Raw genomic sequence first — 24,390 nt, forward strand, 5'->3', positions numbered from 1 at the left:
CCCGCCCTCCTCCTGACTGGCAGGTGCGGAGGCGGGAACGAACGAACTAGGCCGCAAAAGCCGGGGACTGTAGTAATAAGCGCGGCCGTGATATATGCACGGTCAGCGCGGAAGTCCCCGGCGCACCACAAGTCCCAGCCGCGTCGCAGTCCCAGCGGCCGGCGCGACCGTTCTCCCTGAGTCTACCCACTCAGCTAAGCTGAAGTGAGGAAATGGCACAAGCGCAGCAGCGCTGTTGTCCCCGGCGCACTAACACACCCAGCAATGCTGCGGTGTGCGCGCGTATGCACGGGGACACAGAGTACCTTGACGGAGCAGGGCCATGTCCCTGACGATACTCAGCTCCATATCCAGCGGCTTCTCCAGGGGCTGTGGATGGAGCACGGTCTCAGTGCCTGGAGACCGGTAAAATCCCACTTCGCCCAGAGCCCTAATGGGGATGGGGAAGGAATCAGCATGTGGGCTCCAGCCTCCGTACCCGCAATGGGTACCTCAACCTTAACAAGCACCACCGACAGAAAGTGGGGTGAGAAGGGAGCATGCTGGGGGCCCTGTATGGGCCCTCTTTTCTTCCATCCGACATAGTCAGCAGCTGCTGCTGACTAAATAGTGGAGCTATGCGTGCGTGTCTGACCTCCTTCGCACAAAGCAAAAACTGAGGGACCCGTGCTCCCACGGGGGGGTGTATAGCCAGAAGGGGAGGGGCCTTACACTTTTAAGTGTAGTACTTTGTGCGGCCTCCGGAGGCAGTAGCTATACACCCAATTGTCTGGGTCTCCCAATTAGGAGCGAAAAAGAAAAAGAGAGCGATCAGCTGATCGTTCACAATAGCCGGCCGGCTCTTGAGAGCGAACAGATGATCTGCAGGGGGCCGGCTAATGAGAGCGATCAGCCGATCGCTCACAACAGCCGGGTGATCAGCCGATCGCTCACAACAGCCGGGTGATCAGCCGATCGCTCACAACAGCCGGGTGATCAGCCGATCGCTCACAACAGCCGGGTGATCAGCCGATCGCTCACAACAGCCGGGTGATCAGCCGATCGCTCACAACAGCCGGGTGATCAGCCGATCGCTCACAACAGCCGGGTGATCAGCCGATCGCTCACAACAGCCGGGTGATCAGCCGATCGCTCACAACAGCCGGGTGATCAGCCGATCGCTCACAACAGCCGGGTGATCAGCCGATCGCTCACAACAGCCGGGTGATCAGCCGATCGCTCACAACACCCGGGTGATCAGCCGATCGCTCACAACAGCCGGGTGATCAGCCGATCGCTCACAACAGCCGGGTGATCAGCCGATCGCTCACAACAGCCGGGTGATCAGCCGATCGCTCACAACAGCCGGGTGATCAGCCGATCGCTCACAACAGCCGGGTGATCATGCCGCTGGTCCAAACTCAATTTTCAGGAGCGCGCCACTCCCCCGCAAGCAGAATGCCAGGTGGCTGGAGAGCAATGAGCTCCTGAAAAGCCGTTGCCTAATATATCAGGTGCACAATCCATTTAGCCTGTTTTCACGGTTTGGTTGTAAGGAGAATGTACACAAGTAATGATAGTAGTAATGGATACTGTAGGCGCACTGAAGACTCACATTGCAGGCGTTCCCGGTGTCTGGGGATTAAACGGTGCATTGACCTGCGGAGATGGTACATCGGGGTACCCTGGAGTTTGTGGATTTGGTGTTCCTCCGTAGCCTTGTGGAGATGGAGACGGCTCATCATCATATCTGAACTCGTATTCTTCATCCGCCCTGCGAATTTCAACCAAGAGAATAAACAATATTATTAAAATGATGCATCCATCCAAGTCCATGACGGCACTTGTACAGAGCGGCTTTCAGTTCAGCCCCTCTAATATCCATGTGCCATGATAGGGCCGCCCCTTTAAACAAACATCTAAAAATCACACCTTGAAGGGGTGTTTGGGTTGTTGGGGTCCCAGGCCCCACTTTGAGCAGGGGTTCGGCTTCCATCATGGAGAGGTGTTTGAGACCCGTAGTAAGGAGTTCTGCTTCCTGTAAAAACAGAAAAGATCCCAGGTGAGGAACGATTCATCAGACCCTAAATCAGTGTAAGCCGTGTGGCAGCAAACCTACCATCGTGAACCGGCGTCTGGGAGCCGTACATCGGCGTTCTGGAGCCAGTAGCGTACATTGGGGTCTGGGAGCCATAAATGGGTGTCCTGGCGTGAGTGGAGGTCATTCCTCCTGGGCGACGAGCACCGCTGTAACAGAAGAGGACAGAGGTTAATGAGATATATAAATAAATATATATAAATAAATAATATATATATTATATATATATATATATATATATTAATTAATATTATTAATATAAATAATAATAATATTTATATATATAAATAATAATATTATTAAAATATATATAAAATAATAATAAAAATATATATATATATATATATATACATATATATATATATATATATACATATATATATATATATATATACATATATATATATATATATATATATATATATATATATATATATATATATATATATATATATATATATATATATATATATATATATATATATATATATATATATTGTGGACAGATTTTGGCTGGCATTGTGAAGTAAGGCCATAGCAGATTTTATATATATGTATGTATATATATATATATATATATATATATATATATATATATATATATATATATATATATATGATAGTCAGAAAATCATTACACTGGAGGCATGAAACCTAAACATTTGATTTATGGCTGCCATGGCCTTACTTCACAATGCCAGCCAAAATCTGTCCACATTCATTAGATATTTATGGGGGCCTCCCGACAGCAGCGTTTTAGAGTTGTGAGATAATTTCCCACTTCTCTATTGGATAAACATGCATGCATGCACTGCAAAAGACGAGCTTGTATGTTTATAGGCTGGTGTGGCCAAGTGCTAAATACTAGATCAGCCGACACCAATCCACTATGAACGGCGACTGAAGAGAGACTAATCAGATATTTGCATTAAAAATAATCCCTCTGGTCAGACTCAGGCCGGTTTCCCAGTACAGAGCGCAGTGTCCGGACTGGTTGTAGGTCTCTTCTTGCAAACTCAACAGCCTTGAGGCAATCAAGCTCGGGTCAGAAGACACGCGGCCGGTCTGTAAACTACGATCCATATCTGTGAATATCAGATCCCTCTTAGGCTGCTTTCAACAAATCCGTTTTTTGCCGTCAGACACAATCCGGCAAAATGCGGATAAAACGGAGACGGCGCCGGATTGTGGCGGATGGCCTTGCATTGCATGCGGTGTCCGCCAGATCCGGCAAAATTTCTGCATCCGGCTGCCGGAAAGGACGCAGCATGCAACGTTGTCTGCGGCAAAAAAACGGGACCACGCCGGATCCGGCATGTTGTATTGTGGAAGCCTATGGGCGCCGGATCCGTCATCATCCGGCATATGACGGAATCCAACGACGGATCAGTTTTCTTGAACTGAGCATGCTCTGTATTACATCGGATCCGTCAAAAAATGGAAGGACCGCATAGAAAAAACTGATGCAACAGATCTGTTTTTTGGCCGTATCGTGCCTGATGGCGAAAAACGTATGTGTGAAACCAGCCTTAGGCTGCTTTCACACATCCGTTTTTTTGCCGTCCGGCACAATCCGACAAAAAAACCTGATGTTACAGATCTGACAAAAAAAAACAAAACGGATCCGTTGCATCAGCTTTTTTCCATGCGTTCCTTCCATTTTTTGACGGATCCATTGTGACACTAAACATTCACAGTTCAAAAAACCGGATCCATCGTTTGATTCCGTCATATTCCGGATGATGACTGATCCGGCGCCCATAGGCTTTCATTGTAACTCACGCCGCACAGTGCCGGATCCGGCGCCATACAGTTTTTCGCCGGAGACAAAAAACGCTGCAAGCAGCGTTCCATTCGTCCGCCGGATCCGGCAAAAGCCGGATGCAACGCAAGGCCATGCAGCACAATCCGGCGCTAATACAAGTCTATGGGGGAAAGAACAGCTCCGGCGGCAACACATGCCAGATCCGTTCTTTCCGGTTTTTACCAGATTGTGCCTCACGGCATAAACCGGATGTGTGAAACCAGCCTTACTAAGGGAGAAAAAGTAAGCACAGCCTGATCACTTACACGGTGGTGAGACGCTGCCTGTCCACGGAGATCGTCTGACAAGTGGAATGAAGTTCAACACGCGCCGTGGATTCCGTGGCATCTTTGACGACTCCAATATAACCTGAAAGAGAGAAGACGTGGCGGTGACAATCCAGTACTATATAATAAGGCCATGTTATTAGCGGTATATACACACACAGGATATTACGTACCCTTATAGGGACCTTGAGAAATGCGCACAGTCTGACCAATCAGGTCGTTGTCTCTGCGGCCCCTTCCTCTGCCCTGTCCTCCTCCACCGGCCATATTCCCTCTCTGTCCTGGAATAAAGTGGTGAAACATGATTAGATCATTACTGGGTGAGCGGCAGGAGAAAAATTAACTAGACCTGAGCCATCTTACCTCCCCCACTAGGGTGCGCTGGGCTATTGATTCGCGGGCTCATTGGCGCAAATCCTCCGATAGTGAAGTTTGTCACATCTCTGGGCTATGGGGGAAGAAAAGCAGAATTACCAAGAGGACAAGACATCAGACCATGATCGGCGGATGAGAAGAAGTTTACCTTAGAGCCTCCAGCTAGGACCAAGTACCGCGCTTTGCAGACAAACATGCCTCCGTTCTCCACCAGCTTCTTACAGTGAAGGAAGGCGAAATTCCGGAATAAGTGACGGATCTCGCCCTCACGCCCCTAAAATGGAAAAAAAAGGGAGAAGAGAGATGAGAAATGAGTAAGACACTGACATATGTAGGAAAAATGGCAACGACGGATGCTTCCCTCTCATCAGACACCAATTTTTATTTCACTTTTTTGCTTCCATTTTTTTCCTTCGCCTTCTTCCAAGAGGCATATTTTTAGTTTATTTTTGTTACCCCCACAGCCGCATGAGGGCTTGTTTATTACAGAACGAGTTGTAGTTTTAAATTACATTAGTTATTTTCGAACATTTGCGCTATTTGGTGCATTACTTCAGTATTCGGTCTGGGCTTTATGGTGGTGACTGGCGCAAGCAGTTTACAGGCAGGTGCTGGCTGTAAAACACAGCTGGCACCATGTCCTGAGTCAGCTCTATACATCCCACAGCCTAAGTGTGACATGTCAGGAAAGGGACAAAAGTCATTGGGAAGTATTCTGTCTGGGCTTCATGGGCGTACAAACATGGTGGCGACAGGAGCGAGCAGTTACAGGCAGGTGCTGGTGTGGAGGTCGTCTGAGCTATAGCTTGTTTGTTCAAACGTAATACGAATATCTGTGTATATAAATAATCAAAATGTAGATGTAGTTGCATAATTATGTGTCTATGTAGCCATCGCATAGACCCATAATATAATTTAAAGTTGTATAGTCATGAAGGGGTTACCAAGAATGAGAACAGATGTACAACCGATGAAAGTCTCTTAATGATGAGTAAAAGTCTCGTAGCTTCACACAGAAAGAATGTACAAGAAACAAACAATGTGCTGTGAGAAATTAAGGAGTGGAAAACTCCCTGTTTAGCTTCAAGGTTACTCATGCAAATTGTATAATTGATCTATCCAATACACGGGTCAGTTGATGACGCTAGCTCAAGGAGAACATGTCTGTGTTCATTGTCTTATACATTGATATATTGGCACTGATATACAGCTAATACGGCACCGTCTCTGCTATCCCAAACGAAGACTCCATTAGCAGTCTTCACCCAAATTCCTCCCTTGACAGTTGGCGCCCAACGTGGGGCTCGAACCCACGACCCTGAGATTAAGAGTCTCATGCTCTACCAACTGAGCTAGTTCCTCCCTTGACATTGGCTGTAAAACACAGCTGGTGGCTGTAAAACAACAGCTGGCACCATGTCCTGAGTCAGCTCTATACATCCGCACCCTATGTGTGACAGGTCAGGAAAGGGATTAAAGTCATTGGGAAGTATTCTGTCTGGGCTTCATGGGCATACAAACATGGTGGCGATAGGAGCGAGCAATTACAGGGAGATGCTGGCTGTAAAACACAGCTGGCAGCATCTCCCGAGTCAGCTCTATACCTCCTCACCTTATGTGTGACATGTCAGGAAAGGGATAAAAGTCATTGAGAAGAAGAGAATTCATTTTCCTCACCGAATGCGGTCCATCAATGACCTTCACTATATCTTTCACATGAATGTTATTCTCTTCTGAGTCGAGAGCAACAGCAAAGCGATTGTCCTTCTTCCGGTTGACGGCCTGGTGCCGGACTGTAATCACCTTACCGTGCATGTTCAAGACCTTCAAAAATAAAAAGTCTGGATTAGACTATGGCTGATGGATATCACAATAGCACGGAGTCACACAAAAGGTGTGGATTTTTTTGCACCATATATCAAGTCCAGGAAGAAGCTTCAGTCTGGGGGTCGCTCACCTGAAAGGTTTCCCTCTCCAGACGTACGATAACCCCCACCGTCTGGGGGTCCAGCTGCACCAGCTCCCCCCATTCGTGCTGTCCACCAACATCCACTCCTGAAGCAGTCTCTGAACAAAGCTGCAAGTCTCGAGGCAGGACCTTTAACTGTAATGGGAGGTAAGAAAAGGTGAACGGACTGAGCATGTGCAGTCAAAACCAACATCCATAAAATGTGGCCAAAATATTCCTCACCTCGTGCATGGTAAGATCAGAGAAGAGAATGACGAAGTTTTCTTCAACCCGAACCACCAGACCCGTGTCCCCCTCGTAGCGTCCTGCGATGACTTTGACGTGGTCCCCCATTCGGAAATATTTCCTCAACTCATTAGCTGGGAACTCCAACATGTCCTATGAGAAGGATGAAACATTCCCGGTTATGACTGCCCTTTACTGTCCAAGATCAGGCAATAGAAAGCACAATGTCAGTAACGTGCCAAAAGCAGCACGGATTCCCCCGGTCTCAAGGCGGCAAGGCCCGGCCGGCTTCAGTGCAATCCTGTACATAATTAACGAAAGCAAAAACAAGGGAGCAATGGATATTTATTGTAAATCATCGGGTCACTCCCATATATAAACTTGATCCCATTCAACCCAAACACTTGGGAGTTACGTGACCCAGAATTTATTAAACCACCATATTTCAGTATAATCACTCAAAAACTGATAATTTATTACAAATTTTATTTAGAAAAAAAATATAAACAGTTTATTGCATTAAAAAGTATCACAATATGGGGTTAAAGATATTAGTGCATTAATCACACCATTAATTTTATTTCATATAAAACAAGACAAATGTGAGGACACCAATAAAAGTCCTATAGGATATAACTCAACATCTGAGCCTGCACACACCCAAATTGTCTATAGTGGTGAACAGCTAAATATATCTCACACACTGGAGCACGGGTGGGTATAGAAAATCCAATTATATTGACCCGAACTATCCACATGGCCCCCGAGGAAGAATACATCGAAACGTGCGTCGGGCTTGGGACGTAACCCGGCGTCTGTGCTGCACACTTGCACGTTATGGGTGAGTCTGGAGAAGGGTGGTTGAAACAAACAGTCACACGGAAGTGTGAATAGGTTTTTAGCATGCTACTAGAGCGGCCATGTGGATAGTTCGGGTCAATATTATTGGATATTATATACCTACCCGTGCTCCAGTGTGTGAGATATATTTAGCTGTTCACCACTACTCACCATGGCCGCTCTAGTAGCATGCTAAAAACCTATTCACACTTCCGTGTAACTGTATGCTTCAACCACCTACCTCCAGGCTCACCCATAACGTGCAAGTGTGCAGCACAGACGCCGGGTTATGTCCCAAGCCCGACGCACGTTTCGATGTATTATTCCTCGGAGGCCATGTGGATAGTTCGGGTCAATATAATTGGATATTCTATACCTACCCGTGCTCCAGTGTGTGAGATATATTTAGCTGTTCACCACTACTCACCTATACACAATTTGGGTGTGTGCAGGCTCAGATGTTGAGTTGTATCCTATAGGGCTTTTATTGGTGTCCTCACATTTGTCTTGTTTTCTATGGACTAAAATTAATGGTGTGATTAATGCGCTAATATCTTTAACCCCATATTGTGATAATTTTTAATGCAATAAATAAAATTTGTAATAAATTATCAGTTTTTGAGTGATTATACTGAAATATGGTGGTTTAATAAATTCTGGGTCATGTAACTCCCAAGTGTTTGGGTTGAATGGGATCAATCCTATACATAAAACTGTACCAGCTCTTAAAGGAGAAGTCACCTTGAGGTCCTCGTGCTTGGGCAGGATGGTGATCTTGTTCCCGTCCACACTGAGGATTTTACCCTGCAGGTTTATCAACTCTCCCTCGCACACTTCCACGTTGTCTCCGGGCTGCAGACTGTGTTCACGTTCCTTTCCTGTAAGACAATGGGACCCATTGGTGCCATAAAATGGTAATAATGACGATGACTACGGAAAATGGGATCCATATTCAGCTCAATAGAAAATGCAATACTTTCACAAATCCACACGGTGGCAGTAACACCAAGCAGAAAGTCAAAATGATAATCTTAGGTAGATAGAACCCTCGTAAAGTATAGGTCACTCCAACAATCAGTACGAGTCCTAGGATACTAGTCTACACAATAAGAAGATCAATGGCAGAACCCTTAAGGGGCGGTCCTTGCGGTAAATACTCACGTTCTGCCATTGATCTTATTGTGTAGACTAGTATCCTAGGACTCATACTCCTTGTTGGAGTGACCTATACTTTACGAGGGTTCAATCTACCTAAGATTATACTTTGACTTTCTGCTTGGTGTTACTGCCACCGTGTGGATTTGTGAAAGTATTGCATTTTCTAAAAAAATTGTTTAAAAGAACCGAAGTCCTCAGTGGTTGATACCTTTTAATGGCTAACTGAAAAGATGGTAATAATAGCAAGCTTTCCAGACTACTCAGGTCTCTTCATCAGGCATGGTATAACACAAAATCTGAAGAGTCACATATATGCATTTTCTATTCACAGTAATATTCAACTTCTGTAGACTGTGAGCCCTCGCGGGCAGGGTCCTCTTTCCTCCTATACCAGTCTGTCTTGTACTGTTAATGATTGTTGTACGTATACCCTCTTTCACTTGTAAAGCGCCATGGAATAAATGGCGCTATAATAATAAATAATAATAATAATAATAATAATAATAATAATAATAACTTACCTGTGTCTTACTGCCACCTTGTGGACATATGAAAGTATTGCACTTTATATTTATTATTAAATCTATTTGTTTTACTGCCACCTAGTGGATATGTGAAAGTACTGCACTTTATATTTATTGATTAGACTTATTTTTTATTTGTGTTTTCCCATGGAGTAATGATTGTGAATTTCACACTTTGATACCACTTGGACCAAGGTGAATCTTGTGTCAATTTCTCCTTTTATATGTTTTTAATAAGTTTTTTTTGTTATTCAATAAAGATATCTTCTTTTATATATTTATTTGTGGAGTTTTCCTTGTTTTGCCTCTGATTGGTCAGCGCGCTGCCTTTGAGAAGTGGCTGGCAGCGGAAGTTCCTCCATCGTTGCAATGGTTACCCGATACACATCCTGTACCGGCAAATTACAAGAACAAGGAGGCTGGCGATGGAACAGAAGGTAAGGTGAGCATAATGTGTGTGTGTGTGTGTGTGTGTGTGTGTGTGTGTGTGTGTGTGTGTGTGTGTGTGTGTGTGTGTGTGTGTGTATGAGTGTGTGTGCAGACTGCAAGAGCGGGTCAGAGCGCGGTGAAAGTACGGAACCGGAAGTGTATGCAGTATTTGCTTGTAACCTGCGTTACAAATTTACAGCAAGCTTTGCTCGTATAGCGAAATACTCGCACACCAAGTTACTCGTAACCCGAGGTTCCACTGTACATGAAGCGGTCCTAAAGCAAATTTTATAACACTCCATATCCCAGGGTATGTTCTACAGAATATGGGTATGATTGCTTTTTCCAAGAAAGGGGCCCTCAGTTTAAAGGAAGTAGGTGGTCACGTACACACGCCGCCGCCGCTCCTATCAAACACTATGGGACTGAAAAAGTGGAGAGCTGTGCTGCGTCCTTACCTGTAGACTCCGTCACCACCTCCAGGTCGACCCCTTCTGGCTGATCTTCAAACTTTTCCAATTCAGACAGAGTTGGCTTCACGCCGTCTGTGATCTAAAAAGCATGAAACATAAGTCCTATCCGCCTACATACATTTCCAATCTATGGTCGTAAGCCTCTCGTACAGGACCGGCGACTTACCACAGCGGACATCGCAAAGCTCTTGAAGAGGAAACCTTTGCGACTGTAACGATTACCCTCGAAAATGAGGAAATCTCCATCGGATGAAACATCTCCCCCGAGAGACCTGTACGGATGAGGGGAGCACTGGTCAGCGCTGGGGAATATCACAAGCACAGAACTAAAACGTTACTCCGTGCGAGAAGATCCCACCTGATCTTTTCTGTATCGAAAAGCCTCTGCGGAGGTCTACGAAACCTCTTCCTCTTGGCAAACCAGTCTTTCTATATTTTGGAGAGAAACAGATACATTGTAGGAGAGTTTTTAAGGGAGGGAACAAAAGAGAAATATGACTGGACAGCATGAGAAGGTGGTGGGGATTACAGACATTGATGGCCGCCATCACATACCAGACTCATCCGTTCCTTGATCCGGTCGTAGTCAATTCTGGGGATCATTTTGAGAGAGATTGTGTTCTGACTGGGCTCCACATAATCCACCTAGAAAGAAAGGGGCGATTCAGCTTTACATGCAACGGACCAAACTAGCGTTATACAATTTGTGAGACCGAAGACGCATGTAATGAATTGACCCAATCTCCATCTCTCTATGTATAAAGCAACTTGCCCTGCACCCCTCATATAAGGACTTTTGTAATTCTCCCACGCTGAATGTGAATGGCTGCCGAGGGGTCTGAGGTGCAAAACCAGCCTGTGCTCGTGCACCCTCGGCCCCCATAGTCACCTCCCCTCCTAAATCCAGCTCCTGTGCAAGCGTATTTCTCTCGACTATGCAACGGACAGGCTATTTCATGACATAGGAGACCTCATACACATCAATCAAAAGAAGAAGATGCCACCTGTAGGCACAGAGGGGATCGGAGCACAATTTGGAGACACCCATTGGACCATTTTCAAGTATCAGCATAGAGCGAGGGACAATCATAAATTACATATTAATGGGGTTCACTGAAAAGGGGTGTTGGGAACGTTGCTACAAAGGGAGATTATATTTTATATATATATATATATATATATATATATATATATATATATATATATATATATATATATATATATGAAATATACACACACACTAGCTGTAGTACCCAGGAGTTGCCCAGGATAGTAACAGTCCCTTTCCCTGTCTCGGTCCCTTTCCCTGTCTCGGTCCCTTTCCCTGTCTCTTTCCTTGTTTCGGTCTCTTTCCCTGTCTTTCCTTGTTTCGGTCTCTTTCCCTGTCTTTCCTTGTTTCGGTCTCTTTCCCTGTCTTTCCTTGTTTCGGTCTCTTTCCCTGTCTTTCCTTGTTTCGGTCTCTTTCCCTGTCTTTCCTTGTTTCGGTCTCTTTCCCTGTCTTTCCTTGTTTCGGTCTCTTTCCCTGTCTTTCCTTGTTTCGGTCTCTTTCCCTGTCTTTCCTTGTTTCGGTCTCTTTCCCTGTCTTTCCTTGTTTCGGTCTCTTTCCCTGTCTTTCCTTGTTTCGGTCTCTTTCCCTGTCTTTCCTTGTTTCGGTCTCTTTCCCTGTCTTTCCTTGTTTCGGTCTCTTTCCCTGTCTTTCCTTGTTTCGGTCTCTTTCCCTGTCTTTCCTTGTTTCGGTCTCTTTCCCTGTCTTTCCTTGTTTCGGTCTCTTTCCCTGTCTTTCCTTGTTTCGGTCTCTTTCCCGGTCTTTCCTTGTTTCGGTCTCTTTCCCTGTCTTTCCTTGTTTCGGTCTCTTTCCCTGTCTTTCCTTGTTTCGGTCTCTTTCCCTGTCTTTCCTTGTTTCGGTCTCTTTCCCTGTCTTTCCTTGTTTCGGTCTCTTTCCCGGTCTTTCCTTGTTTCGGTCTCTTTCCCGGTCTTTCCTTGTTTCGGTCTCTTTCCCTGTCTTTCCTTGTTTCGGTCTCTTTCCCTATCTTTCCTTGTTTCGGTCTCTTTCCCTGTCTTTCCTTGTTTCGGTCTCTTTCCCTGTCTTTCCTTGTTTCGGTCTCTTTTTCTGTCTTTCCTTGTTTCGGTCTCTTTCCCTGTCTTTCCTTGTTTCGGTCTCTTTCCCTGTCTTTCCTTGTTTCGGTCTCTTTCCCTGTCTTTCCTTGTTTCGGTCTCTTTCCCTGTCTTTCCTTGTTTCGGTCTCTTTCCCTGTCTTTCCTTGTTTCGGTCTCTTTCCCTGTCTTTCCTTGTTTCGGTCTCTTTCCCGGTCTTTCCTTGTTTCGGTCTCTTTCCCTGTCTTTCCTTGTTTCGGTCTCTTTCCCTGTCTTTCCTTGTTTCGGTCTCTTTCCCTGTCTTTCCTTGTTTCGGTCTCTTTCCCTGTCTTTCCTTGTTTCGGTCTCTTTCCCTGTCTTTCCTTGTTTCGGTCTCTTTCCCTGTCTTTCCTTGTTTCGGTCTCTTTCCCTGTCTTTCCTTGTTTCGGTCTCTTTCCCTGTCTTTCCTTGTTTCGGTCTCTTTCCCTGTCTTTCCTTGTTTCGGTCTCTTTCCCTGTCTTTCCTTGTTTCGGTCTCTTTCCCTGTCTTTCCTTGTTTCGGTCTCTTTCCCTGTCTTTCCTTGTTTCGGTCTCTTTCCCTGTCTTTCCTTGTTTCGGTCTCTTTCCCTGTCTTTCCTTGTTTCGGTCTCTTTCCCTGTCTTTCCTTGTTTCGGTCTCTTTCCCTGTCTTTCCTTGTTTCGGTCTCTTTCCCTGTCTTTCCTTGTTTCGGTCTCTTTCCCTGTCTTTCCTTGTTTCGGTCTCTTTCCCTATCTTTCCTTGTTTCGGTCTCTTTCCCTGTCTTTCCTTGTTTCGGTCTCTTTCTCTGTCTCTTTTTTTTCCTTGTCTGTCTGCCTCTTTCACTGTCTCTCTCAGTCTGTCTCTCTCTATCCGTCTCCCCACAGACATCTTATTACCTTCACACATAAGCTTTTAATACTAACAATTTATTTTGTTCCTATAGCAACCAATCACCGCTCCTATTAATAACCTAATAGCTCACAGCTCCATTGACTTTAACTGAGGCAGGTTTTTTTTGGAGTATAACTAAAGCACGGGGTTAAATTTTCCCATCAAAACAGTCTATGACGTTCCCTGGGTCACAAGGAGTGTCTGTGCAAAATTTTGTGATTGTAAATGCGATGGTGCAAATTCCTTTAGTGGACATACACACACATACATACACACACACATACATACACTCAGCTTTATTTATATACTAGCTGTACTGCCCGGCTTCGCCCGGGTTAATAACTGTTAACAAAATAGAAAGTATTAACAAAAATGTATTCTGCACACAAAGAAGGGAATTTTGTTTACTTACCGTAAATTCCTTTTCTTCTAGCTCCTATTGGGAGACCCAGACAATTGGGTGTATAGCTACTGCCTCCGGAGGCCACACAAAGTATTACACTTTAAAAAGTGTAACCCCTCCCCTCTGCCTATACACCCTCCCGTGCATCACGGGCCCATCAGTTTTGGTGCCAAAGCAGGAAGGAGGAAACTTATAAATTGGTCTAAGGTAAATTCAATCCGAAGGATGTTCGGAGAACTGAAACCATTAACCAAAGGAACCCTTCAACATGTGTACACAAAAGAACAACAGCCCGAAGGGAACAGGGACGGGTGCTGGGTCTCCCAATAGGAGCTAGAAGAAAAGGAATTTACGGTAAGTAAACAAAATTCCCTTCTTCTTTGTCGCTCCATTGGGAGACCCAGACAATTGGGATGTCCAAAAGCAGTCCCTGGGTGGGTAAAAGAATACCTCGATGAAACGAGCCGAAAAAACGGCCCTCTCTTACAGGTGAGCAACCGACTCCTGAAGGACTCGCCTACCTAGGCTGGCATCTGCCACAGCATAGGCATGAACCTGATAGTGTTTCGTGAAAATGTGCAGACTCGACCAGGTAGCCGCCTGACACACCTGCTGAGCCGTAGCCTGGTGACGCAATGCCCAGGATGCCTCTGCGGCTCTGGTAGAATTGGCTTTCAGCTCTAAAGGAATCGGAAGCCCAGAAGAACGGTAGGCTTCAAGGGTCAGTTCCTTGATCCACCGAGCCAAGGTTGACTTGGAAGCCTGCGACCCCTTACGCTGGCCAGTGACCAGGACAAAGAGCGCATCAGAACGGCGCAGGGGTGCAGTGCGCGAAAGAAGAGCCGGAGTGTTCTCCCGAGATCTAACAAGTGCAATCCTTTTCACAATTGTGAACTGGATGAGAGCCAAAAGAAGGTAAGGAGATATCCTGATTGAGAAGAAAAGGAGGATACCACCTTAAGTAGGAATTCCGGGATCGGACGCAGAACCACTTCATCCTGGCGAAACACCAGGAAGGGGGCTTGCATGACAGCGCTGCTAGCTCAGACACTCTCCGAAGTGATGTGCCTGCCACTAGGAAGACCACCTTCTGCGAAAGGCGTGATAGAGAAAACTCTGAGAACGCTAAGAGCCAGAACTCAATGGCCACCCAGTCAGGTTGAAGACCGCAGAATTCAGATGGACAATGGCCCTTGAGACAGCAAGTCTGGTCGGTCCGGGAGTGCCCACGGTCGACCCACCGTGAGGTGCCACAGATCCAGGTATCACGACCTCCTCGGCCAGTCTGGAGCGACGAGGATGGCGCGGCTGCAGTCGGACCCGATCTTGAGTAACACTCTGGGCAGCAGCGCCAGAGGAGGAAATACATAAGGCAGTCGAAATTGCGACTAGACCTGAACTGATGCATCCGCCGCCAGCGCTCTGTGCTGGCGGTTGATGTACGCGACCGCCGTGGCGTCGTCCGACTGTATCCGGATCTGCCTGCCGTCCAGCCACCGCTGGAACGACTTCAGGGCTAGCTACACTGGCCTTATCTCCAGAACATTGATCTGAAGGGAGGACTCTGTCAGAGTCCAGGTTCCCTGAGCCCTGTGGTGGAGGAAGACCGCTGTCCACCCTGACAAACTCATGTCCGTCGTGACCATAGCCCAGGATGGTAGCAGGAAGGACATTTCTTTCGACCAAAAAGTGGGAAGAAGCCACCGCTGAGGAGAGGTTTTGTCTGCCAGTGAAAGAGAGACGTTCCTGTCTAGGGACGTCGACCTTCTGTCCCATTTGCGGAGAATGTGCCGTTGAGTGGACGCAGATGAAACTGCGCACGGGAAACTGCCTCCATTGCTGCCACCATCTTCCCTAGGAAGCGCGTGAGGCGCCTCAAGGGGTGAGACTGGGCCCGAAGGAGAAAGTGCACCCCTGTCTGCAGCGAATGCTGTTTGTCCAGCGGTAGCTTCACTATCTCAGAGAGAGGATGAACTCCATCCCGAGGTTAGTCAGTGATTGGGTCGGTGTCAATTTTTACTTGGGAATTGATGATCCACCCGAACCTCTGGAGAGTCTCCAAAAAAAATGTTCAGGCTATGTCGACGTGGCACCCGGGAGGGTGCCTTGACTTAGGAGATCGTCTAAGTAAGGGATCATCGAGTGTCCCTGAGAGTGTAGGCCCATCGCCACTGATGCCATGACCTTGGTGAAGACCCGTGGGACTGTCGCCAGGCCGAAAGGCAGAGTCACGAGCTGAAAGCGTTCGACCCGGATGGCGACACACCGGGAGCGTTGATGGTCTGGTGTAATCGGCACATGGAGATAAGCATCCCTGATGTCGATTGATGCTAGGAAGACTCCCTGGGACATCGAAGCGATGACTGAGCGGAGAGATTCCATCCGAAACCATCTGGTTCTCACGTGTCTGTTGAGCAGAATGAGGCCCGGAAACGGACCGGAATGATCCGTCCTTTTTTGGTACCCCGAACAAGTTGGAGTAAAAACCGCGACCACGTTCTTGAAGCGGAACGGGGATCACAACTCCATCTGCAGAAACGAGTCGGAGGACGAGAGCTGAGCTCTATCCTGTAACCGTGAGACGGAATGTCTTTCACCCATCGGTTTTTCATCCAATTGCTCGCCAAACAAACGGTCGCCAGAAAATGGCAAACCGGTTAAGAATTTCTTGGAAGCAGAGTCTGCCTTCCATTCGCGTAGCCACATGGCCCTGCGGACTGCCATCGAATTGGCGGATGCTACCGCTGTACGGCTCGCAGAGTCCAGGACGGTGTTCATGGCGTAGGACGAAAAAGCCGACGCCTGAGAAGTCAAAGACACAACCTGCGGAGCAGAAGTACGTGCGACCACATTAGTCTCAGACAGACAAGCTGAGATAGCTTGGAGTGCCCGCTCGACTGCGAAGGCCGGAGCAAAAGACGCGCCTATGGCTTCATAGATGGATTTCATCATGAGCTCTATTTGCCTGTCAGTGGCATCCTTGAGCGATGAACCATCTGCCACTCATACTACGGAACTAGCCGCCAGTCTGGAGACTGGAGGATCCACCTTGGGACACTGAGCCCAACCCTTAACTACGTCAGGGGGGAAAGGGTAACGTGTGTCATTAAGGCGCTGAGTAAAGCGCTTGTCCGGAAGTGCTCTGTGCTTCTGGACAGCATCTCCGAAGTTAGAGTGATCGAAAAACGCACTCCGGGTACGTTTGGGAAACCTACACTGGTGTTTCTCCTACTGTGAAGCCGACTCCTCTATAGGTGGAGTTGGGGGAGAAGGACTAGCACCTGGTTGATGGACGTTATAAGGTCATTTACTATGGCGTCCCCTTCAGGTGTATCCAGATTGAGAGCAACGTCAGGATCCGAGCCCTGAGCTGCGACCTCCGCTTCATCCTCCAGAGGGTCCTCATGCTGAGACCCCGAACCGCGTGATGCCGCCGGGGAAGGTTCCCAGCAAGCCCGCTTAGCCTGTCTGAGGCTGCGGTCCGTGTCGGAGTTCTCACCGTGGGATCTGGGTGCCACCCCAGGAGCCCTTTGCTGTACCGACCGACAGGGCCTGGGGACGATGAACTCACAGTGCCCTGGCCCTGTGTTACCGGTCTGGACTGCCAAGCTTCTAGTATCTTAGCAGACCATCTGTCCATAGACTGAGCCATGGAATGTGAAGCGACTCAGAGAGTTTCTCAGTCAAAATTGTAAACTCTGTCCCTTCCATCTGTGCAGTGGAAACCGGCGGTACCTCCTGAGCCGAGGGTCCCACCAGTGCCGGAGGCTCCGCCTGAGGGAGTCAAAAGCAAATAATGCTGACGAATAGAGAAAATGTATACGATAATTATATATATATATATATATATATATATATATATATATATATATATATATATATATATATATATATATACACATATACATATACATATACATACATATACATACATACATACATACATACATACATACATACACACACACACTACGGGACCCAGGGGGGTCCAGCACCTGACAACTGGTGTGGCTTACCAACCGCCCCAAGCGGTGGTGTGCCACCAGATTCCCTGCCAGGGACTCTCAGAGCTGCAGAGCTCCTTCTGAAATCCCCCACCGGCAGAAGTGACTGACTGGCCAGCCCGGGGGCGGGAGTACCTGTACTAGGCCGCAAAAGCCTGGGACTAAAGTTAAAAGCGCGGCCGGCCAACAGGCGCGGTCGGCGCGGTAGTCCCGGCTCACAAAACACACAGCAGCCGCTGCGGCGTCTGTAACACAGGCGCTGCATGCACCGTCCCTAAGGGGACACAGAGTACCTCATGGGTGCAGGAATCTGTCCCTGATGATATCCAGCCTCCTGTCCGTCAGATTCCCCCAGGGGCTGCGGAGGGAGCCCGGTCCCAGTGACCGGCGACCGGTTAGGATCCCACTTTTCCCAGAACTGCGGAGCCCGTTCTGAAATCCCCCACCGGCAGAAATGATTCACAGTGCTCAGTGAGGGGGGAGGAGGATACCAAGCATGCTCCAGCCCTTACTGCCGACGTTCAGTCGGCCGTCCCGCTTTTACCCCTGACTGGCAGGCCCGGGGGCGGGAGTACATGTACTAGGCCGCAAAAGCCGGGGACTAAAGTTAAAAGCGCGGCCGGCCAACAGGCGCGGTCGGCGCGGTAGTCCTGGCTCACAAACCACAGAGCAGCCGCTGCGGCGTCTGTAACACAGGCGCTGCATGCGCTGTCCCTAAGGGGACACAGAGTACCTGGTGGATGCAGGGCCCTGTCCCTGATGGTATCCAGCCTCCTGTCCGTCAGATTCCCCCAGGGGCTGCGGAAGGAGCCCGGTCCCAGTGACCGGCGACCGGTTAGGATCCCACTTCTGTCAGAACTGCGGAGTCCGTTCTGAAATCCCCCACCGGCAGTATTGAATATAACAATGGCTGCCAGCGTTCTGAGGGGAGGATGGAGCCGTGGGCGTGCCTAATAAAGTGCGGGAAACTGGTGCCCCACAGTGTTCAGTGAGGGGGGAGGAGGATACCAAAGTATGCTCCAGCCCTCACTGCCGACGTCCAGTCGGCCGTCCCGCCCTTACCCCTGACTGGCAGGCCCGGGGGCGGGAGTATATGGTACTAGGCCGCAAAAGCCGGGGACTAAAGTTAAAAACGCAGCCGGCAAACAGGCGCGGTCGGCGCGGTAGTCCCGGTCTCACAAACCACACAGGAGCCGCTGCTGCGTCTGTAACACAGGCGCTGCATGTACCGTCCCTAAGGGGACACAGAGTACCTTATGGATGCAGGGCCCTGTCCCTGATGATATCCAGTCTCCTGTCCGTCAGATTCCCCCAGGGGCTGCGGATGGAGCCCGGTCCCAGTGCCTGGATGACCGGTTAGGATCCCACTTCTCCCAGAGCCCCTAAGGGATGGGGAAGGAAAACGGCATGTGGGCTCCAGCCTCTGTACCCGCAATGGGTACCTCAACCTTAACAGCACCGCCGACTCAGTGGGGTGAGAAGGGAGCATGCCGGGGGCCCTGTGGGGGGCCCTCTTTTCTTCCATCCGATACAATCAGCAGCTGCTGCTGACTAAAATGTGGAGCTTGTGTGCATGTGTGCCTCCTTCAACACAAAGCATAAAAACTGATGGGCCCGTGATGCACGGGAGGGTGTATAGGCAGAGGGGAGGGGTTACACTTTTTAAAGTGTAATACTTTGTGTGGCCTCCGGAGGCAGTAGCTATACACCCAATTGTCTGGGTCTCCCAATGGAGCGACAAAGAAAACAAATAGAAATGTAATTATTAAAAGGCAAAAACTATTGCTTCTTCCAAAACAGGAAAAGCTCCAGGCCCTGATGGCCTGCCCCTGGTGTATTATAAAAAACTTAAAGAATTACTAACACCGCACCTTCTGCGTACCTTTAATTCCAGTGCCCAGAGGGACTCAAATCCTAACGTTGACGCTTTGAGAGCACACATCACAGTCATACCTAAAGCAGGGAAAGATCCAACGCAGTGTGCTAGCTATCGCCCAATATCATTATTAACCCCTTAACGACCTTTGACGTACTGGGTACGTCACGGTGACATGGTGCTAAACGACCCATGACGTACCCAGTACGTTATGGCGAAATCGCGGTCCCGGAGCCCCGGGGAGTCCAATTTCTTTGATTAAACGGTAGATTTGGGAAGGAGGGGACCTCTGCCTGACCTCAGGAGGGGTGGTGCCTCCTCTCCGAACCTACAGAGGCTGTGATTGGCTGACAAACGCCGCTCAGCCAATTACAGTCACTGTAATGTTCCAGCCATTGAAAATGGCTGGAACATTTAAATCCAGCCCTGATCAGTGCTGCTGTAGCACTGGCCATTGACTGGAGCTGGGTGATCGGTCCTTCACCCACCCCCAGCTCTGATTGGAGAGACCGGTCTTGTGACCGCTCTCTCCAATCAATGTGGATCTGCGGCCTGTGACCGTCCCTGGAAGCCGAGGAGAACGGTCTCTGCGGGTGCCCATCGGTAAGTTGCCGCCCGCCCCTGTCCCCGATCTCCCTGCCAGCCCCGCCGCTGTCTCCGATCGCCCCGCCCGCCACTGCCGCTGTCTCCGATCGCCCCGCCCGCCACGGCTCCGATCGCCACTGCTCCCGATCCACCGCTGTCCCCGCCGCCACTGTCCCCGCCGCCACGCTCGCCACTGTCCCCGCCACTGTCCCCGCCGCCACATGTGCTGCAAGCCACCCTCCCCCCCACATGTGCTGCAAGCCACCCTCCCCCCCACATGTGCTGCAAGCCACCCTCCCCCCACATGTGCTGCAAGCCACCCTCCCCCCGGGGCCCCCCCTCCTCCATGTGCCATCTCTCTCTCCCATCAGACTCTGCCCCCCTCCCCGACCTGCTGCCTGCTCTCTCCCATCATCTTCATCTACTGCCCCCTCTCACCCTCCTCAATCTGTTGCCTCCTTCATCTGCTGCCTCTTCTGTCTGCTGTTATCCTGCTGCCTAGATCCATCCTGTAAGGTAGGTATCCCCATCTCACCTCCCCCCCCCATCCTCTGCCGCTCCTCCATCCGCTGCGCCATTTCCCATCATCCATCCGCTGCGCGCTTTCCCATCCTCTGCCGCTACTCCATCCGCTGCGCCATTTCCCATCATCCATCCGCTGCGCCCTTTCCCATCCTCTGCCGCTCCTCCACCCGCTGCGCCATTTCCCATCATCCATCCGCTGCGCCCTTTCCCATCCTCTGCCGCTCCTCCACCCGCTGCGCCCTTTCTCATCTGCCACCCCGCCCTCTCGCATCGCATTATCCAGCGCAGTTGCTCGCTTCCAGACTGCAGTGGATGATGCGATGCGAGACTCGTGCATTGCTCTCACGTTTGGCACTGGTCTTAGTGGCAGGCGCTCATTTTTTTTTTTTACTGATGTCTGTATTTTTTATTTCGCCAAACTAATTTTTTTGTATGGGAGGGGGGGGGTCTAGTTTCCAAAATGGGATCACATGTGGGGGAGCTCCATTGTTTAGGCACCTCAGGGGGTCTCCAAATGAAACATGGCGAAATGGCGCTCCTTCTCTTCTGAGCCCCGCCGTACGCCCAAACAATTGATTTCCACCACATATGAGGTACCTGTGTACTGAGGAGAAATTACACAATACATTTTATGGTGCATTTTTTCCTGATACCCTTGTGGAAAAAAAAGCTACCTGTTTTAAAAAACAATTGTGGTAAAAAAAAGAATAAAATATTTTCACGGCTGAACATTACAAACGTTTGTGAAGCCTCCAGGGGTTCAAAGTGCTCACTAAACAGCTAGATAAATTCCATGAGGGGTCTAGTTTCCAAAATGGGGTCAATTATGGGGGAGCTCCATTGTTTAGGCACTTCAGGGGGGTCTCCAAACGCAACATGGCGTCCGCTAATAATTCCAACCAATTTTGTTGTGAAATGGCGCTCCTTGCCTTCCGAGTCCTGCCGTGTGCCCAAACATTTGATTTCCACCACATATGAGGTATCTGCGTACTCAGGAGAAAATGCACAATACATTTTATGGTGCATTTTTTCCTGATACCCTTGTGATAAAAAAAAGAGAACTTTGTTTACTTACCGTAAATTCTTTTTCTTATAGTTCCGTATTGGGAGACCCAGACCATGGGTGTTTAGCTTCTGCCTCCGGAGGACACACAAAGTACTACACTTAAAAGTGTAGCTCCTCCCTCTGAGCTGATACACCCCCTGGAGAACCAGATCTAGCCAGTTTAGTGCAAAAGCTGAAGGAGAATAGCCACCCACAAGTAAAAACAGAGCAAAAACCGGAACAACCGGAGACTCTGTCAACAACAAACAGCCGGTGAAAACACGCGGAACAAGAAATTGCCAACAGGCAACAGGGAGGGAGCTGGGTCTCCCAATACGGAACTATAAGAAAAAGAATTTACGGTAAGTAAACAAAATTCTCTTTTTCTTTATCGTTCCTATGGGAGACCCAGACCATGGGACGTCTCAAAGCAGTCCATGGGTGGGAAATAAACAGAAAAACTAAGAAGTAGGCAGAACCTAACTTCACAAATGGGCGACAGCCGCCTGAAGGATGCGTCTGCCCAAGCTCGCATCTGCCGAAGCATGAGCATGCACTTGGTAGTGCTTCGAAAAGGTATGCAGGCTAGTCCAAGTGGCAGCCTGACAGACTTGTTGAGCCGTAGCCTGGTGCCTGAAAGCCCAAGAGGCACCGACAGCTCTGGTCGAGTGTGCCTTGATCCCCGGCGGGGAAGGCACCTGAGAACACTGGTAGGCGTCCGAAATGGTTGACCTAATCCAACGGGCTAAGGTCGGCTTAGAAGCAGAGAGACCCTTGCGCCGACCTGTGGTTAGCAAAAAAAGAGAAGTGCACCGCCTAAGAGCAGCGGTGCAAGACAGATAGATCCGGAGAGCACGCACCAGATCCAGAGTATGCAACGCTTTTTCAAAGCCATGAACAGGAGCCGGACAAAAGGAAGGTAGAGTAATGTCCTGGTTAAGGTGGAAAGGAGAGACCACCTTAGGAAGAAAGTCCGGAGTCGGACGGAGAACCACCTTGTCTTGATGAAAAACCAAAAAAGGTGACTCCGAAGAGAGCGCAACCAAATCGGAGACTCTCCTGAGGGAAGTTATGGCCACTAGAAAGACCACTTTCTGTGAAAGCCGAAACAAAGAAACCTCCCTAAGAGGCTTAAAGAGGGGTTTCTGCAAAACCGTGAGAACCAAATTGAGGTCCCAGGGATCCAAGGGCCGCCGGTAAGGCGGAATGATGTGAGACGCGCCCTGCATGAAGGTGCGGACCTGAGCCAGCCGGGCGAGACGCAGCTGGAACAGCACTGACAGAGCTGAGAATTGTCTCTTGAGAGAGTTGAGGGACAGTCCCAGCTGCAGACCGGACTGTAGAAAGGACAGAAGGGTCGGCAAGGAAAATGGCCAAGGAGGATGGCCGGAAGAGCGACACCAGGAGAGGAAAATTTTCCAAGTCCTGTGATAGATCTTGGCGGAGGAAGACTTACGGGCCCGAGTCATAGTGAAGATGACTTCAGGAGGGATACCAGAAGCCGTGAAGATCCAGGACTCAAGAGCCACGCCGTCAATCTGAGAGCCGCAGAATTCTGGAGGAAAAACGGACCTTGTGAGAGAAGGTCTGGACGGTCCGGGAGATGCCACGGCACCTCTACGGACAGATGGAGCAGGTCTGGATACCAAGCTCGCCTGGGCCAGTCCGGAGCAATGAGAATGACTCGACGGCCCTCCATTCTGATCTTGCGCAGGACTCTGGGAAAGAGGGCTAGAGGGGGAAACACGTAGGACAGACGAAACTGGGACCAGTCTTGGACCAGAGCGTCCGCGGCGAATGCCTAAGGATCGTGGGAGCGAGCCACGTAAACGGGAACTTTGTTGTTGTGACGGGATGCCATTAGGTCCACGTCCGGAGTGCCTCATTTGCGGCAGATTGACTGAAAAACTGCCGGGTGCAGGGACCACTCGCCACTGTCCACGGTTTGACGGCTGAGATAATCTGCCTCCCAGTTTTCCACGCCTGGGATGTGGACTGCGGATATGGTGGACTTGGAGTCCTCCGCCCATTAAAGGATGCGTTGTACCTCCAACATTGCCAGGCGGCTGCGTGTCCCGCCTTGGTGATTGATGCAGGCAACCGCTGTCGCGTTGTCCGACTGGACTTGGATGTGCCTGCCCGCCAGCAGATGGTGAAAAGCTAGGAGAGCCAGAAGCATGGCTCTGGTTTCCAGCACATTGATCGAAAGGGCTGATTCGGATGGAGTCCAAGTGCCCTGCGCTCGGTGGTGGAGACATACCGCTCCCCAGCCGGATAGACTGGCATCCGTGGTGAGGATCACCCAAGAAGGGGCCAGAAAGGAGCGCCCCTGGGACAGAGAGAGGGGCCGAAGCCACCACTGAAGAGAGCTCCTGGTCTGTGGTGACAGAGCCACTAACCTGTGCAAGGAGGAAGGCCGCTTGTCCCAGCAGCGGAGAATGTCCAGCTGCAGGGGACGCAGATGGAACTGGGCAAAGGGAACAGCCTCCATTGACACCACCATTTGACCCAGCACCTGCATTAGGCGCCTGAGGGAATAACGGCGGGGCCTCAGCAGAGAGTGCACCGCCAGTTGGAGGGACTGCTGTTTGACTAAGGGCAACTTCACAAGTGCCGGCAAAGTCTCAAACTGCATCCCTAAGTACGCGAGACTCTGGGTCGGAGTCAGAGTGGACTTGGGAAGATTGACAAGCCACCCGAATTGGGCTAGAGTGGCGAGAGTGAGCGAGACACTCCGCTGACAATCCACGCTGGATGAAGCCTTTACCAGAAGGTCGTCCAGGTAAGGGATCACTGCCAACCCCTGTAGGT

At 49.3% G+C, this 24,390-nt stretch overlaps 1 protein-coding gene across 1 annotated transcript in view; it reads right to left on the bottom strand.

Moving 5' to 3' along the window:
- Window positions 1–24,390, bottom strand: part of SUPT5H (SPT5 homolog, DSIF elongation factor subunit) — a 104,752-nt gene that overhangs the window by 7,779 nt on the left and 72,583 nt on the right. The window contains 15 exon segments of the mRNA XM_075323471.1: window positions 1,595–1,753; window positions 1,912–2,017; window positions 2,099–2,226; window positions 4,148–4,250; window positions 4,342–4,449; window positions 4,532–4,616; window positions 4,692–4,817; window positions 6,221–6,367; window positions 6,501–6,647; window positions 6,735–6,890; window positions 8,319–8,455; window positions 10,147–10,240; window positions 10,328–10,433; window positions 10,520–10,590; window positions 10,717–10,806. Of these exon segments, the coding sequence (XP_075179586.1) occupies window positions 1,595–1,753; window positions 1,912–2,017; window positions 2,099–2,226; window positions 4,148–4,250; window positions 4,342–4,449; window positions 4,532–4,616; window positions 4,692–4,817; window positions 6,221–6,367; window positions 6,501–6,647; window positions 6,735–6,890; window positions 8,319–8,455; window positions 10,147–10,240; window positions 10,328–10,433; window positions 10,520–10,590; window positions 10,717–10,806 (1,763 nt within the window).

Source organism: Anomaloglossus baeobatrachus, chromosome 9 (genome assembly GCF_048569485.1).
Source record: "Anomaloglossus baeobatrachus isolate aAnoBae1 chromosome 9, aAnoBae1.hap1, whole genome shotgun sequence".
NCBI classification, from domain to species: Eukaryota; Metazoa; Chordata; class Amphibia; order Anura; family Aromobatidae; genus Anomaloglossus; species Anomaloglossus baeobatrachus.